The 15,743-nt window shown below is 40.7% G+C and overlaps 1 protein-coding gene across 2 annotated transcripts in view; it reads left to right on the top strand.

Annotated features, from left to right (window-relative positions):
• Positions 1-15,743, top strand: part of STX17 (syntaxin 17) — a 156,090-nt gene that overhangs the window by 94,888 nt on the left and 45,459 nt on the right. For both annotated transcript variants that reach the window (XM_089669458.1, XM_089669457.1), the window contains exons 4-6: positions 1,668-1,875; positions 5,437-5,531; positions 5,683-5,733. In XM_089669458.1, coding sequence (XP_089525584.1) covers positions 1,668-1,875; positions 5,437-5,531; positions 5,683-5,733 — 354 coding nt within the window. The remainder of the gene's footprint in view (positions 1-1,667; positions 1,876-5,436; positions 5,532-5,682; positions 5,734-15,743) is intronic.

The following is a 15,743-nucleotide window of genomic DNA, read 5'->3' as shown; positions in this document are numbered from 1 at the left end:
GCGGAAAGTACAGAGAAGGGCAACAAAGCTAATAAGGGGGCCAGAGGACCTCAGTTACAAGGAATGACTACAAACATTAAACTTATTCTCCCTGGAGAGGAGACGGTGAAAAGGAGATATGATCGCAATATACAAATATCTAAATGGTTCTTCTACCACAGGGAGAAAATTATTCTCTCCGGTCTCTGGTTGCTTAACCTCCTTAGCGGTGTTCCCGAGTGTAGCTCGGGGTAAAAGTTCTATACCAAGAGCGGTAACCCCAAGCTACACTCGGGCTTACCATGCGGCGTTCTATGGGGGTCCCTGCAGCACTTACCTTATCCTTCGCTCCCGTGATCTGTCCCCTCCAGCGTCCCCGGCAATCTCCTCCGGCCGATGCCGGCATCCGGCTTCTGTGTTCTGGTCCCTGTGACGTCGGGACGTACGGGTGCCGGAACCGGCGGGAAATTTGAATTTTTTAAAAAATGTCATTTTTGCTGTCATTGCTATTTCAATGCATTTCACATACATTTTGTCCCAACTGCTTTGTCCTGTGCCCTGCCTGCATTTTGAATGTTCTTTCTGCCTGGAAACTTAGAAAAGTCCATGGCGTCCAAAAAGCGTCCCTTTATGTCAAAAGTGGTTTTAGAACAGCGATAGTAAATCAGAACCACTTGCAGAGTTGAGTGATAATGATTCGTGGGGAAATTCGTCATCAGACACTGAAAACAGTTTTGCGACTTTGCTCAGCGATGTGCGAATTTGCCTCTGTATTTCAAATTTCAGTGTTTTTGGTTTGATTATATTATTGAATTAAATTTATTATTATTATATTATTATTTTTTTATGATTATTAATTAAATTATAATTTATGATTTCGTGTTTCAAATTTTATCATATCCAGAATGTTTAATAGACTCTTGTTCGGACAGATTTCAGTGAGTTATTCCTAAAAATTACAGCCTACAATAAAAAACTACATATTTCCATGCAAAAAAATGGTACCGCTTTCAGCACAAAAAATCGAAAAGAATCAGACCGCCAGGGAGGTTAAGAAGACACATGGCCACTCATTGAGGTTGGATAAGAAGCGGTTTAACCTTAAACTGTATAAGGGGTTCTTTTCTGCTAGAGTGGCAAGGATGTGACACCACCACAGATGGTGGTGTCAGCAGGGTGTGTTCATCATTTAAAAAAACTTATGGATGGGCTTCTTGGCGAACGCAGTGTACAGGGATATGGGACATAGTAATCACATAAGCACATACACATGTTGAACTGGATGGGACTGGTGTCTTTATTCAGTCTTACCAACTACAGTATGTAACTATGGACAGTCTGTTTGCCTTTAGTAAAACAACACAATAAGGTCTTGTAGTTACTGCTACCCCTGCTCCTATTGACACTACTACTATCATTTACTAATGCTATTAGCTTGGCTGCCTTATTGCTTTTTGGGGGTTTTTTTTATACTAGTATATGCAGTACTGTACTGAAAGTGAAATACCTTTTATTGTTGGAAAAAAATGATCCTCTCCAAATTATGATCTCTGTAAGGATTTTAGCAAGCTTTACTTAAGATTCTGTTCTTGCTATACGAAAATAGATATATGGTTTCCATTCCATTATTTGCAGAAAAATTGTATATGAAATAAAAACTGACTAAATGTGTTTGATATTTCTTATAGCAACTCCGTGCCAACATTAGAGAGATGGAATCACTTTTTCTTAAAGTGAGAAACGAGGATATCCAGACCTTAACAACAGTGTTGCAACCTGTAAAAAAAATGGCTTTAGATTCAATAAGTAATTTTTTGAAACTTCAATCAGCTTCAGCAGAGAATCTACTTATAAATGAGGAAAATTTCTCTGAAGAGCAGAAATCCATTTCTGAAGGTAAAAGATTTACTCATTTTGTCACTCAGACTAAGTAAGATATCTCTGGGGAAATTTTGAGGCTTTAAAGTTGGACTACTTTATTATTTAAAAGGCTGAAAAGTTTACACTTATGCCCACAAATTGCACAAACTGGGCATACCTAGTTCAGAAAAAATGCAACTCAGATGAGCTCTTATTAGACTGGTGTCCCAATTTCATTAATTACTTTGAAAACTGCATTTGTCACCAAGGAAGAATCCTCAGGGGTCATCTCGCTCCACTGCCTGGGCCTAATGACACCCCTGAAGAAAACCAAGAAAAAATGTGGACAACTAGTTCAGGCTGAAAAAACATTTACTTGCTTTACTAAAACACAATTTAAGCACAATTGTATGTTAACCACCTGAGCTCCCGTACCTTGTAAGCCTCTTGAACCAGAGCAATTTTTTTACAATTCAGTCTTGTGCCTATTGATTTACAATAACCTCTGTATTGTTTGCGTTACCAAAATAATGCAATATCTAATTTTTTTTGGTGAAAGACCATATTGTTTTCCAAAAATAATTTGCTCCATCGTCCAGCCCGTTTAACTAGTGGTCCTATTATCGCTGATGAAACAAACGTGTGTGTGTGTATATGTGTATATGTATATATGTATATATATATATATATATATATATATATATATATTTTTTTTTTTTTTTTTTCATTAATTTTTAATTTTTTTTTGCTCTCCTCCTTTGCTTTTGAGGAATATTTTTCCTCAGTCAAGATTCCTTTCTACATCGCTAATTGAGCTGGTCTCTGTATAGCAGCCATGAAGATATGTGTTATTGGACCTTATTGGTTTGTGACCCAAGATCACAATCTAATACGGTCAAAATCCAATAAACAAATTGTAGCTCTTTCCAGACCAAAGTGTACTGTTAGTCAAGGAACACTTTCATGGTCCAGTTCTGTAGTACTGCCCCAAATGTGACCCTGTATCTGAAAACTCACTTAGTGTGTAAGGCCAGTCGGGCTGAAGTACCAGAGGCTGCATTAGCATTTGCAGCACTGGGTAACCTTTCAAATTTCGTGCCTCTGATGGTTTTTACAGCAGTGTAGGTTACGGCTGAGGAATAGATCACTTCATTTGAAGGTGTTGGCAGCAAGTGTCCATCTTCACTGCCTTGCTCAGTTGTATCAATATAACAAGCAGATACATACTTGGGAGAACGCTTTTATTTCGGGTCTGTAATCCAGCAGTCCCCAACCATAGCCACACCTCTCTGATGCATTTTGCCCTGATTGAACTTAATTGTAGAGATGGGGGTGGCTAGGGAAAGAGGATATTCATACTATGGAATGCAATTAAAAACAACAAACAGAAGCTTCAGTTAGTAATTATTACTTAAATAAGTAAACCTTTGTAAAAAAATAAATTCACATCCTTTTGCAGATAAAAATATGTGCATTTATAATTTTTTTATTAGGAGCCTGTAAAACATTCCACCTGCAATCAGCGGATTGTGGGTGCAATCTCAGGCTCCTGCAGACTGTGAGTAGAGCTGTCTGCCCGTATGTCGTACAGACAGGCAGTTACTGAATGACAGGCAGCTTTAATGAAAGGGTAGTTGATGCTTGGAATAGACTTCTAGTGAGTCAGTCAACAGTAAGTGGTTTCAAACATGCTTGGGACAAACATAGATCTATAGACAAAAATATTAATGAAAAAACAAAACAGAAAAACACATGTATATTAAAAAAAAAAAAAGGGCAGACTCGATGGATCACTTGGTCTTTTTTTTCTGCTGTCACTTTTATGTTTCTATGAATGATGGGAAGCATCAATGAACTACCTGGAGTACTCCTCATCCTCCTGCTAGTTGATTGAACCATGTCTGACTGTAGTTTTAGTTCTCACAGAACTCTGTGAATGAATGACCTGGATGGGTGGGTGGAGCCATGTGCGGCCAAGGTTTTCTTAAAATTGTGACAGGTGCTGAGAAATTCCCAGGCCTGCTGTGACAACAGGGGATTGGGGGGTGGGAATTGACTGCTGCATCAGTAACATGTTACAAGTTACACCCTTAATAAGGTGAACTTATCCTTTAACAAAAGCATAGCCTATATACCAACACATAACAAATTGTAGAAGAGCATAAATATACAGAAAGTATTCACAGTGCTTAACTTTTGCCACATTTTGTTATGTTACAGCCTTATTCCAAAATGGATTAAATTCATTTTTTTCTCATCATTCTACAAATAATACCCCATAAAGACAATGTGAAAGAAGTTTGTTTTGAAATCTTTGCAATTTATTAAAAATAAAAAATAAAAAAAACCACATGTACATAAGATTTTACAGACTTTGCTATGACACTCAAAATTGAGCTCTGGTGCATCCTGTTCCCACTGATCATCCTTGAGATGTTTCCACAACTTGATTGGAGTCCACCTGTGAGAAATCCAGTTAATTGAACATGATTAGGAAAGGCATACACCTGTCTATATAAGGCCCCACAGTTAACAGTGCATGTCAGAGCACAAACCAAGCCATGAAGTCCAAGGAATTGTCCGTAGACCTCCAAGACAGGATTGTATCAAGGCACAGATCTGGGGAAGGATACAGAAACATTTCTGCAGCATTGAAGGTCCCAATGAGCACAGTGGCCTCCATCATCCATAAATGGAAGAAGTTTGGAACCACCAGGAATCTTCCTAAAACAGGCCACCCGGCCAAAATGAGTGATCGAGGGAGAATGGCCTTAGCCAGGGAGATAACCAAGCACCTATTGGTCACTCTGAAAGAGCTCCAGCCTTTCTCTGTAGAGAGCGGAGAATCTTCCAGAAAAACAACCATCTTTGCAGCACTCCACCAATCAGGCTGGTATGGTAGAGTGGCCAGACGGAAGCCACTCCTCAGTAAAAGGCAAATAGCAGCCCGCCTGTAGTTTACCAAAAGGCACCTGAGGGACTCTCAGACCATGAGAAACAAAACTCTCTGGTCTGATGAAACAAAGATTGAACTCTTTTGCCTGAATGCCAAGCGTCATGTCTGGAGGAAACCAGGCACCGCTCATCACCTGGCCAATACCATCCCTACAGTGAAGCATGGTGGTGGCAGCATCAAGCTATTGGGATGTTTTTCAGCGGCAAGAACTGGGAGACTAGTCGGGATCGAAGGAAAGATGAATGCTGCAATGCACAGAGACATACTTGATGAAAACCTGTTCCAGAGCGGTCTGGACTTTAGATTGGGGTGACTGTTCATCTTTCAACAGGACAACGACCCTAAGCACACATCCCACATAACAAAGGAGTGGCTACGGGCCAACTCTGTGAATGTCCTGGAGTTGCCCAGCCAGAGCCCAGACTTGAACCCGATTTAACATCTCTGGAGAGATCTGAAAATGGCTGTGCACCAACGCTACCCATCCAAACTGATGGAGCTTAAGAGGTACTGCAAAGAAATTGCACTTGGACTTTTGTCTTTTTTCAGCCAGACTAACTATGAGAAGGGCTACAGCAGTTTTGTGGGGACGTTATGTTGTGTTTGGTGCTGACTTTCTAAATTGTATACTTTCTTTGTAGGTTTTTGTGTTAAAGATTCTGAGAGCCAAATTGATGCACAGGTCTTAGAAATTCAAGATCAGATTGCCTCAGAATCCTGGAATTCGCTGCAAAAGGTACACATTCATTGTGTTTCCTTTTATATTTTGTTTACTTAAAGCTGCCATTTTTACGTATGTATGTATAGTATATTATCTGATAAATGAAATATCTTTTTGTGCAATTAGCATTTTTTTAATTTTTATTTTCTGTTAACTTTCCCATTAGGATTTACTTAACCTGAATGAAATGGTAAATGAATTTTCCCACCTAGTACATGTAAGTATGCAGTCGTCTTACACTTGAATCTCAATTCCCTGGAATTTCTAGTTTTCCCTGTACAAAACATGATTAGACAATTGCGAAGTAGTGATCACGTTTTGTTGTGCTGATTGAATGCTCTGTGCAAAATGGGAATATGTGTCAGTGACACATATACGTAAACATAGATGACAGAGAGTGTAAATTGATAAAATTTTATTGTCATAAAAAGGAATAATGTGATTTACAGCTGCTAATTGACAGTAATATTTTTTCTACATGACAGTCTAATATAGGTACAGATAATACAATCAGTATATGCCACATTCTATCAGCTAATACCTGTTGTAAATTCATAAGTTTCCTTTGTTCACTGCACATGTAAACATGAACAATATGAAGAAACAATATGTATATGGAACTGATGTTCAGGTGGTCATATAAAATTTACATTTTTGTACCAGATAAAGATAGGTGCCTATCAGAGGAAAAAGAAACGCCATAATGTGCACATTTGTGTTATCCTTTAATCTGCTTTGTTAGTGTATATGCTTCCTAAATGCACTGCTGGAGCTGTGTTATTAACAGCCACTGATCACACTGAAGAAGTTTAGAAAGAACATTCCCAGTGTACGCTCACCGGCCAGTTTATGAGGTTCACCTTGCTAGTACCGGGTTGGACCCCCTTTTGCCTTCAGAACTGCCTTAATTCTTCGTGGCCTAGATTCAACAAGGTGTTGGAAACATTTCTCAGAGATTTTAGTCCATATTGAAATGTGTTACTGTTGCCTTTCTATCATCTCGAACCAGTCTGCCCATTCTGCTCTGACATCAATAAGGCATTTTCGTCAATATAACTGCCGGTCACTGGATATTTTCTCCTTTTCGGACCATTCTCTGTAAATTCTAGAGATGGTTGTGCATGAAAATCCCAATAGATCAGCAGTTTTTGAAATTCTCAGACCAGCCCATCTGGCACAAACAAGCATGCCATGTTCAAAGTTACTTAAATCCCCTTTTTTCCTCATTCTGATGCTTGCTTTGAACTTCTGCAAGTCGTTTTCACCACATCTAGATGCCTAAATGCATTGAGTTGCTGCCATGTGATTGGCTGATTAGCAATTTGTGTTACCAAGCAATTGTAAGGACTAATGTTGGGAATTTTAGAAAATTCGGTTTTTGGCACCCTATTTCCTAGAAAGCTCTATCTGACATATTTTAATGAACACGCTTAATAAATAACCAAAAAGTAATGTGGATATTTACATTTAGTTATTTTAAAGGAAATACGAATCGTTGACTAAATGTATCTTGCATAGTTGTATACACACGCTTATTAAATAATAATCAAAATAATGTGATATATTTTTCTCAATATCGAACAGTGAAATATAATAATAATAATAGTGAAAAAAATATGTATTGATAAGTGCACCACACTCAATCCCCCCTTAATCCACACTTGAGGGATCCAATATTCTTATGAACATAGGTGCAAAACGTGAATCCCCTCTGTGGACAAAAAAAAAACCCCTGAATGAATCGATTTCATTCAGGTAAATACTTGCTTATAGCAAAGTAATTCTTTGCTATAAGCAAATTGTGTGTAAAAAAAAATAAATAAAAAAAAAAATACTGATCACTTCCCCAAAGTACTATGGTAACATTATACTACTTTGGTCATAATGAAATATGAAAAAAAAATATTAAAAAAGAGAAAAAAATGTAATAAAAAATGAAAAATTACAAAAAATTATGTTTTTTTCATACTGTCACCAGTCAGTGTCCCTGATCACCGCCATGCCAGTTATATGATGACGCTGTACTGCACTGGTGACAGTATGTAAAAAAAAAAAAAGAAAATCATTTTTTACATTTCTTCATTTTTTATGACAAAAAAATTACAACTTCAAAAACTCGCCATGCCTCTTATGAAGTACGTCGGACTGTCTACTTTGCAAAAAGGGGTCATTTGGGGATATCTGTACTGTTCTGACATTCTTGGACCTCAAGAAAATAGATTGGCTGTCAGTACTTCAGGATTGATCAATTTCCAGACATATCCCATAGTTTGTGAACTCTATAACTTTCCTACAAACTAAATACCAAATACTAATTAAATTATTTTCACCAAAGACATGTAGCAGAATACATCTTGGCCTAAATTTTTGAAGAACAATTATTTATTTGCAAACTTTTATAACAGAAACAAAGAAAAGCGTGGGTTTTTTTTTTCAAAATATTTGGTCTTTTTTTTGTTAATTTAGCAAAAAATAAAAACTCCAGCGGTGATTAAATACCACCAAAAGAAAGCTCTAGTTGTGTGAAGAAAATGATAACATTTTAGTTTGGGTACAATGTTGTATGACCGCGCAATTGTCATTCAAAGTGTGAGAGCGCTGAAACCTGAAAAATGGCCTGGGCAGGAAGGGGGTAAAAGTGCCCGGTATGGAAGTGGTTAAATTTTGGTGTGAGGGATCCCCTCAAAACCCATACTAGACCTAAAGGGCTTGGTATGAATGGAGGGGGAACCCCACGACGTTTTATTTATTGTGGTGGCGTTTTTTTTTTTAAATGTAATTACCACTTTTTTTTCCTTCACTATAGCTCAGAGATTTAGCTGCCACTAACTGGCCACTAGCCCTAACTGGTCCATATATATTTGGACACAGGCACAATTTTTTTGATTTTTTCAGGTATTTACGAAAACATATTCAAGCTGTAGTTCTATAATTGATATGGGCTGAAAGTTCACACTCTCAGGTTTTATTTGAGGGTATGTACATCCAAATTGGAGGAAAGGTTTAGGAATTACAGCTCTTAAGAGTAGCCATCCCCCCCTTTTCAAGGTACCAAAAGTAATTGGACAAATGAATATAATCATAAATAAAATGTTCATTTTTAATATTTTGTTGAGAATCCTTTACTGGCAATGACTGCCTGAAGTCTGGAACCCATGGACATTACCAAAGACTGGGTTTCCTCCTTTCTGATGCTTTGTCAGGCTCTAACTGCACTTGTCTTCAGTTGTTCTTTGTTTGTGAGTCTTTCTGCCTTTAGTTTTTCCTTCAGCAAGTGAAATGCATTATCAAGGTCCTACCTTTCCTCAGGGCTTGTGCTGCGCCATGTGCTGGCATCCATCTTAGGTCTGCAAAGCATTGTGGGATCCTTTATGCTTTCAGCCCTCTGTGGCTCCTCCCAGGAGGTGGCGGCTTATCACATTTAAGTCTGCTGTTTGCAGCTGTCCATTGCATTTGTGTCCTGTCTGTTGCACAGCAGCAAGCTCCTGTTCAGTTAACTCTTTGCTCTCCTGGATACCGACTCGGCTTTGGCTAAGATTCCTCCTGGCTTCTGATCCCGGCTCTGGCGACCATTCTTCCTGGCTTCTGACCCCGGCGACCATTCTTCCTGGCTTCTGACCCCGGCTTTGGCTACGATTCCTGCTGGTTCTCGACTTGATTATCCTGGAGGACGACCTCGGCAGGAGAACATCTGTCCTACCAAGTCATCCGCTGTTGCTTGCAGACTTGCATAGACTCTTGCCTTGTTTCTGTGTAAATAAACCTACCTTTAATTGCACCTCCTTGTGTGTCTGGCTCCTCGCTCCCTGACATGCATGCTCCATTGGGTTGAGATCAAGTGATTGTCTTGGCCATTGCAGAATATTCCACTTCTTTTCCTTTAAAAGTTCCTGGGTTGCTTTTGCAGTGTGTTTTGGATTACTGTCCATCTGTACTGTGAAGCGCTATCCAATCAACTTTGCTGCATTTGACTGAATCTGGGCTGACGGTATATCTCTAAACACTACAGAATTCATCTGCCTCCTTCTGTCTTCTGTCACATCATCAATAAACACCAATGACCCAGTGCCACTGGAAGCCATGTATTTCCATGCCTTCACACTGCCTCCACCGTGTTTTACAGATGACGTTGTTTGTCTAATCTGGCTTTTCTATTCTTAAGGCTTATGAATGGTTTGCACCTTGTGGTGAACCCTCTGAATTTTCTCCCGTGAAGTCTTCTCTTGATTGTAGACTTTGATAACAATATGCACACCTCCTGGAGAGTGTCCTTCACTTGTCTGGATGCTGTGAATGGGTTTTTCTTTACATAGAGAGGATCCTGCAATCATCCACCACTGTTGTCTTCCGTGGACATCCATGCCTTTTATGTTGCTGAGCTCACCAGTGCGTTCTTCTTTTCTCAGAATGTACCAAACTGTTGATTTGGCCACTCCTAATGTTGCTGCTTTCTCTCTGATGAATTTATTTAATTTTTGAATCCTTACAATGGCCTGTTTCACTTGCATGGACAGCTTCTTTGAACGCATGATGTAGGTTGACAGAAATAGATTCCAAATGCAAATACCCCACTTCGAATCAACTCTAGACCTTTTACCTGCTTAATTGATGAAGAAATAACAAAGGAGTAGCCCACACCTGGCCATGAAACAGCTTTTGATTCAATTGTCCAATTACTTTTGGTCCCTTGAAAAAGGGGGATGGCTAATCTTATGAGCTGTAATTCCTAAACCCTTCCTCCAATGTGGATGTACATACCCTCAAATTAAACCTGAGAGTGTGCACTTTCAGCCCATATCCATTTCATAACTATAGCTGAATATGTTTTGGTAAATACCTGAAAAAAACTAAAATTCTGTCTGTGTCCAAATATTTATGGTCTTAACTGTATACAGTATGTATGTGTGTGTGTGATATATATATATATATATATATAGATATATACACACACACACATACACCGCTCTAAAAATTAAACTCTTGGGATATTGATCTGGCCAGTTAAGTTGCAAAGGGCATTGTTAATCAATTACAGCTGATTTGGTGTTAATGAAATTAACAACAGGTGCACTAGATGGGTAGCAATGAAAAGACCTCCAAAACAGGAATGGTTTTACAGGTGGAGGCCACTGACATTTTTTATCCTACTCCTTTTTTCTGACTGTTTTTCACTAGTTTTGCATTTGGATAGGGTCAGTGTCACTACTGGTAGAGTGAGGTGATACCTGGACCCTACAGAGGTTGTCCAGGCAGTCCAAATCCTCCAGGATGGCACATCAATACGTGCCTTTGCCAAAAGGTTTGCTGTGTCTCCTGGCACAGTCTCAAGAGCATGAAGGAGATTCCAGGAAAAAGGCAGTTATTCTAGGAGAGCTAGACAGTGTCGTAAAAGGTCCTGAATCCATCAACAGGACTGGTATCTGCTCCTTTGTGCAAGGAGGAACAGGATGAGCACTGCCAGAGCCCTACAGGCCACTGCTGTGAATGTCTCTGACCAAAGAATCAGAAACAGACTTCATGAGGGTGGCCTGAGGGCCCGACATCCTCTAGTGGGCCCTGTGCTTACTGCCTGGCATCATAGAGCTGGATTGGCATTTGTCATTGAACACCAGAATTGGCAAGCCCGCCACTGATGCCGTGTGTTTTTCACAGAAGAGAGTAGGTTCACCCTAAGCACATGTGATGGACGTAAAAGGGTCTGGAGAAGCTGTGGAGAATGTTATGCTGCCTGTAACATTGTTCAACATGACCGTTTTGGTGGTGGGTCAGTGATGGTCTAGGGAGGAATATCCATGGAGGGGGACACACACCTCTACAGGCTAGGCAATGGCACCCTGACTGCCATTAGGTATCGGGATGAAATCCTTGGACCCATTGTCAGACCCTTTGCTGTTGCAGTGAGTCCTGGGTTCCTCCTGGTGCACGAAAATGCCCGGCCTCCTGTAGCATGAGTATGCAGGCAGTTCCTGGAGGATGAAAGAATTGATACCATTGAATGGCCCTCACGCTCACCTGACTTAAATCCAATAGTACACCTCTGGGATATCATGTTTCGGTCCATCTGACACCGCCAGGTTGCACCTCAGACTGTCCTTGACTCAAGGTCTTGCCTCTTCCTCAGAGCCCTGAGCGTTAGCCTGTTGGAAGTCCAGGGTTCCCATTGAGGACAGTCACGTAGTGTGGATCGGACAGTGCTGTTCTTTATGATGTGCCTTTGACATTGTCATTTGTGAGTACAATACCTATCTTTATTCCTTTAATAATTGTTTTTTAAGGTAATGCACTAGGCCGGTGTGCCCTTTTTGTTTTCTTTATATCCAGTGCATTTGGACTTCCTTGGTCCTTTGAGAGCAGCAAGGAGTGCACATTCCAGAACATCTGAGATGTAGTTATAGCCTATGTTGAGTCCATCCCCAAGAGCAGGAGTATTTGGGTTTGCTGTTTGCATAATTTTTTCACTTTGATTTTCAGGGTGTCTTTGAATTCAGTCCTCTGTAGGTTGATAATTTTTATTTCCATCAAACAATGGGGCATCCTCATGCTCCTAACACATTACCCCGTCCATATCAGTATATATATCCAGCATGTTCGTTTATCCCATTGAGATCTGATGTGTTTTCAAAGTGTTCCTTGAATTTTTTTGAGCAGTGTGTGCGTGTGCATATATATATATATATATATATATATATATATATATATATATATATATATATATATTGATCGTTATGCGTAAAAATGTGCAACTTACTGTGCTAAGGTATTGGTTTAGACAGGACAACTAATTGATGCTTTAAACATCTTCATTAAGTTGGAATGTTGTCCTAGATTCAAAATGTGTGAAAGCATCAAAGGGAATTGGTCTGGAGGGGACAGCTAATTGATGCTGTACACATCTTCATTAATTTGGAATGTTGTCCTAGATTCAAAATGTGTGAAAGCATAAAAGAGAATGTATATAGTCTTCTCAGTTCTTTTTTAATACATAGCTTTTGGTACTGCTGCAGAGAACTAAGAATGTGCACTTGTGTGCATTCTTAGTTTACAGAACCTGCTTTCAAACTATAGGATTCCTATTTGTAAAATATTTGATGGGCACTTGGCGCAGTGAATATTTTATAGCCGTTTGTCCAAGTATTATTCAAGGGGAGTGGCATAGCAGTTTCTGCCTGCATTCACTCTATGTATTATACCAAACTGAATGTTGTGGATCGAATTTAATTCAAATGTCTAAAGTATAGTAAAGGTTATTTTTACTACTGGGTAAATACTATTTAATAACTGGGTTTCAACTTTCTGTGTTGGAACCCCTTCTATTTACTGTCTAACTAGTGATTTGCACTAGGCAATTAGGCTGTTGGGTATATTGTTAGTGCTGCTTCTCATGCTAATGTTACTGGGATTGTTGGCCCTGCAGATTACTGGCAGGAAGGTGGGGGGAAGCCATAGAAATAACTTAAGATAGACAGTAAGGATGATGTGGTCCTTGTCAGTGCCAGCATTCAGCGGCAGTGTGGTCATATTCAAACCTAGGACATCTGCAGGAAAAAAAACATTAAAGCCCAACTTAATGCAAAAACTGTTTGTTTTTTTTGCCTATCCCCCCCATCTACCCCCCAGCTCCTACCCCAAACCCATCCTGCCCACTGCAAAGTTTCCCTTACCTGGTGAAACAGCATATGTACCTGAATTACCCCCCCGATGATGCCATTTCCTCCGGCAGGGATCCCTATTCCAGCATTGCACATTACCTCCCCTGCATTCAATCCCATTCACTACCATTAGTTCAATGCCAGATCAATTCTGGATCCTCGGAGGACTTTCCTCTGGCTGGCCGATGGAAATTGTCCCCATCACACAAGCAGTGATGTAGACACCTGGAAGAAGGACCCATTTAAGACGTAAACAGAGGAGAAAAAATGTATCTTGGAGTTGGGCTTTAATGACATCACATGTTATATACCATTTATGCTTAACTGCATATTGTCTTCTTGCATTTAGGTCAGGGGTATTAAATTAAAATTTGCGGAGGTCCGATCATTAAAATTTTCTTCTAGCAGAGGTCTGAATTACATGTTTCTCAAATGACTCAGATCCTTCACATCACAACCTTTTCCTCCTTTATCACAATCCCGTTCTTACATCAGTGTCCTCAATCCACCCTGCATATCACAGTCCCTTACTTCACAGCAGTGCCCTCAGCCCCCGTCATAGTAGTGTTCTGAATGCCCCTTCATATCACACCCCCCTTTCATTCACAGCAGTGTCCTCAAACCCCTTCACATCAACATCCCACCCTCCCCATAGCAGTGTCCTCTGTCCCCTTTCACATAATTTTCCCCCCATAGTAGTGTCCTCCTCTGTCCCCTTCATATCACCCCCCACAATGGCATCCCCCAATGCTCCCTTCACCCTCTCCACACAGTAGTGCTCTTTGCCCCTTTACATCCCCCACAGTAGTGCTTTCTGCCCCCTTTATATCACCCCCTTTACATCACCCCCAAAAGTAGTGCTCTCTGTATGTTCACATCCAACATCCCCGCTCCCCTGTCTTTCAGAGCCAGGTCCTCTGCCCCCCTCACTCTACTACCTTACACAGTTACACAGAGCAGAGCATGGGAGGCAGGACAGATGGAGAGCAAGAGGCACAGTAGCTCTGTAAGGGGGGTGGGAGCTTGAGCTGCCATTACATATTAAGCTGGCGGTTTTTGCGAAGACCACTCTGTGGACTAGCAACCAATCACCTGCTGGTTAACCTGGAAAGTTATCTGAGCCAGCTTCCGCTCCCGTCCTCCATTCAGTGCTACTGTGCCTCTCCCTGTCTGTCAGTCTTGCCTCCTGCTCTCTGCTCTGCTGTGATAATGACAGCGGCGGAGGCTGGGGGACAGAACTGCCTCCTAAATGGCGTGACTGTGGGTCCGGATGGGACAGTGACTCGGTCTGTCATTTAATGATGTCTAATATAGGTCAGTGTTGCTCAGGGACATATATTTAACTTTAATAGGCTTATGTCAGTGTTAAAATATGTATGTTTGCTTTTATATTTTATGCAGTCATTAGAATTATAGCCCTTGCATTAAAAAATGGGACTGTGTATGTCTCACAATAAAAGCTCCTCTTCTGCCTGCTAGCTCCCGCTCCCTTTCTCCTAACCCTAGGTTCACATCTGTGCGGGTAGTGCCGCGGATCCGCACGAAAATCCATGCAGCCGCACCACCCGCACAAAAATGCAGACCCGCGGGCGAGTGCCATTAGTTCTAATGGCACGCCGCCCATACTGGGAACCGAGGTTCCAGTGCGGGCTGCGTTTTCAAAAGAAGTGCAGGGACTTCTTGCCTGCGTGTCACGGGCATGGGAGGCCATTCAAATGAATGGGCTCTTGTGCCTGTGCAAAACGCTGCCCTCACGGTCGCATATATGAGAACCGGGGGTTAATGTACATATGTTCATGCATGGTTCATTAACCCCAGTGCACGTTTGTGGGCTTTATATGATCCCAGGCTAGCCAATATGGGTGGCTAAAGACTTTGAACCTGGAAGATGACTGGGTAAAGTCGGTGTTGATGAAGGTGCTTGAAGACTCGCATTACTAAAGGGGAGGTAATTCTTACAGACTTAATTTCCACTTTAAGGGGAGTCTGCTATAGCTGCACTGTTAGTTTGTTGCCCTCTACTGTTAGTAGTGCATTGGAGTGCCATTCAAAATGAATAGAACAGCACATTACCTTGTTTTGGATAAATCAAGTTAAAGCATGATTTCTTGCTTGATAACATAATGCATCATTGTGAAAAGGCTCTTGATGAATTTTATTTCTAGTTATATTATGCATGTCTGTAAAGGGGCTAAAATACAGCACAATACCTAAAAAGTTGGGGCACTGTATAAAATCTACATGAAAACAAAATGCATTGATTTATTAACCGCTTGCCAACTACAACTACAGGCAAAGTGACGTACAGGTACCCACCCACCACTGCTGTGTCCACTGGATGCAGCTGAATGAAGATTGCGGTGAACAGGACACTGTGACCATGTGATCACTATGTGATCACATGATCACAATATTAGCAAAGCTGTTATGAATATGATTCCTAACAGCTCTGCTTCTCTTCCTGGTGAGCTGTAATTGGCCCACAGCTCTCACGTGATACATGGGGCCAGTCAAAGCACCCTGTATCATGTGACCAGCTCTATCCAATCACAGATCACTATAATATTGAACTGGTATG

Source organism: Staurois parvus, unplaced genomic scaffold, assembly GCF_062004578.1.
Source record: "Staurois parvus isolate SC_StPar_1 unplaced genomic scaffold, SC_StPar_1.0 ptg000077l, whole genome shotgun sequence".
Classification (NCBI taxonomy): Eukaryota; Metazoa; Chordata; class Amphibia; order Anura; family Ranidae; genus Staurois; species Staurois parvus.
The sequence above is the reverse complement of the archived record's forward strand: the minus strand, read 5'-3'. Positions and strand labels throughout refer to the sequence as shown.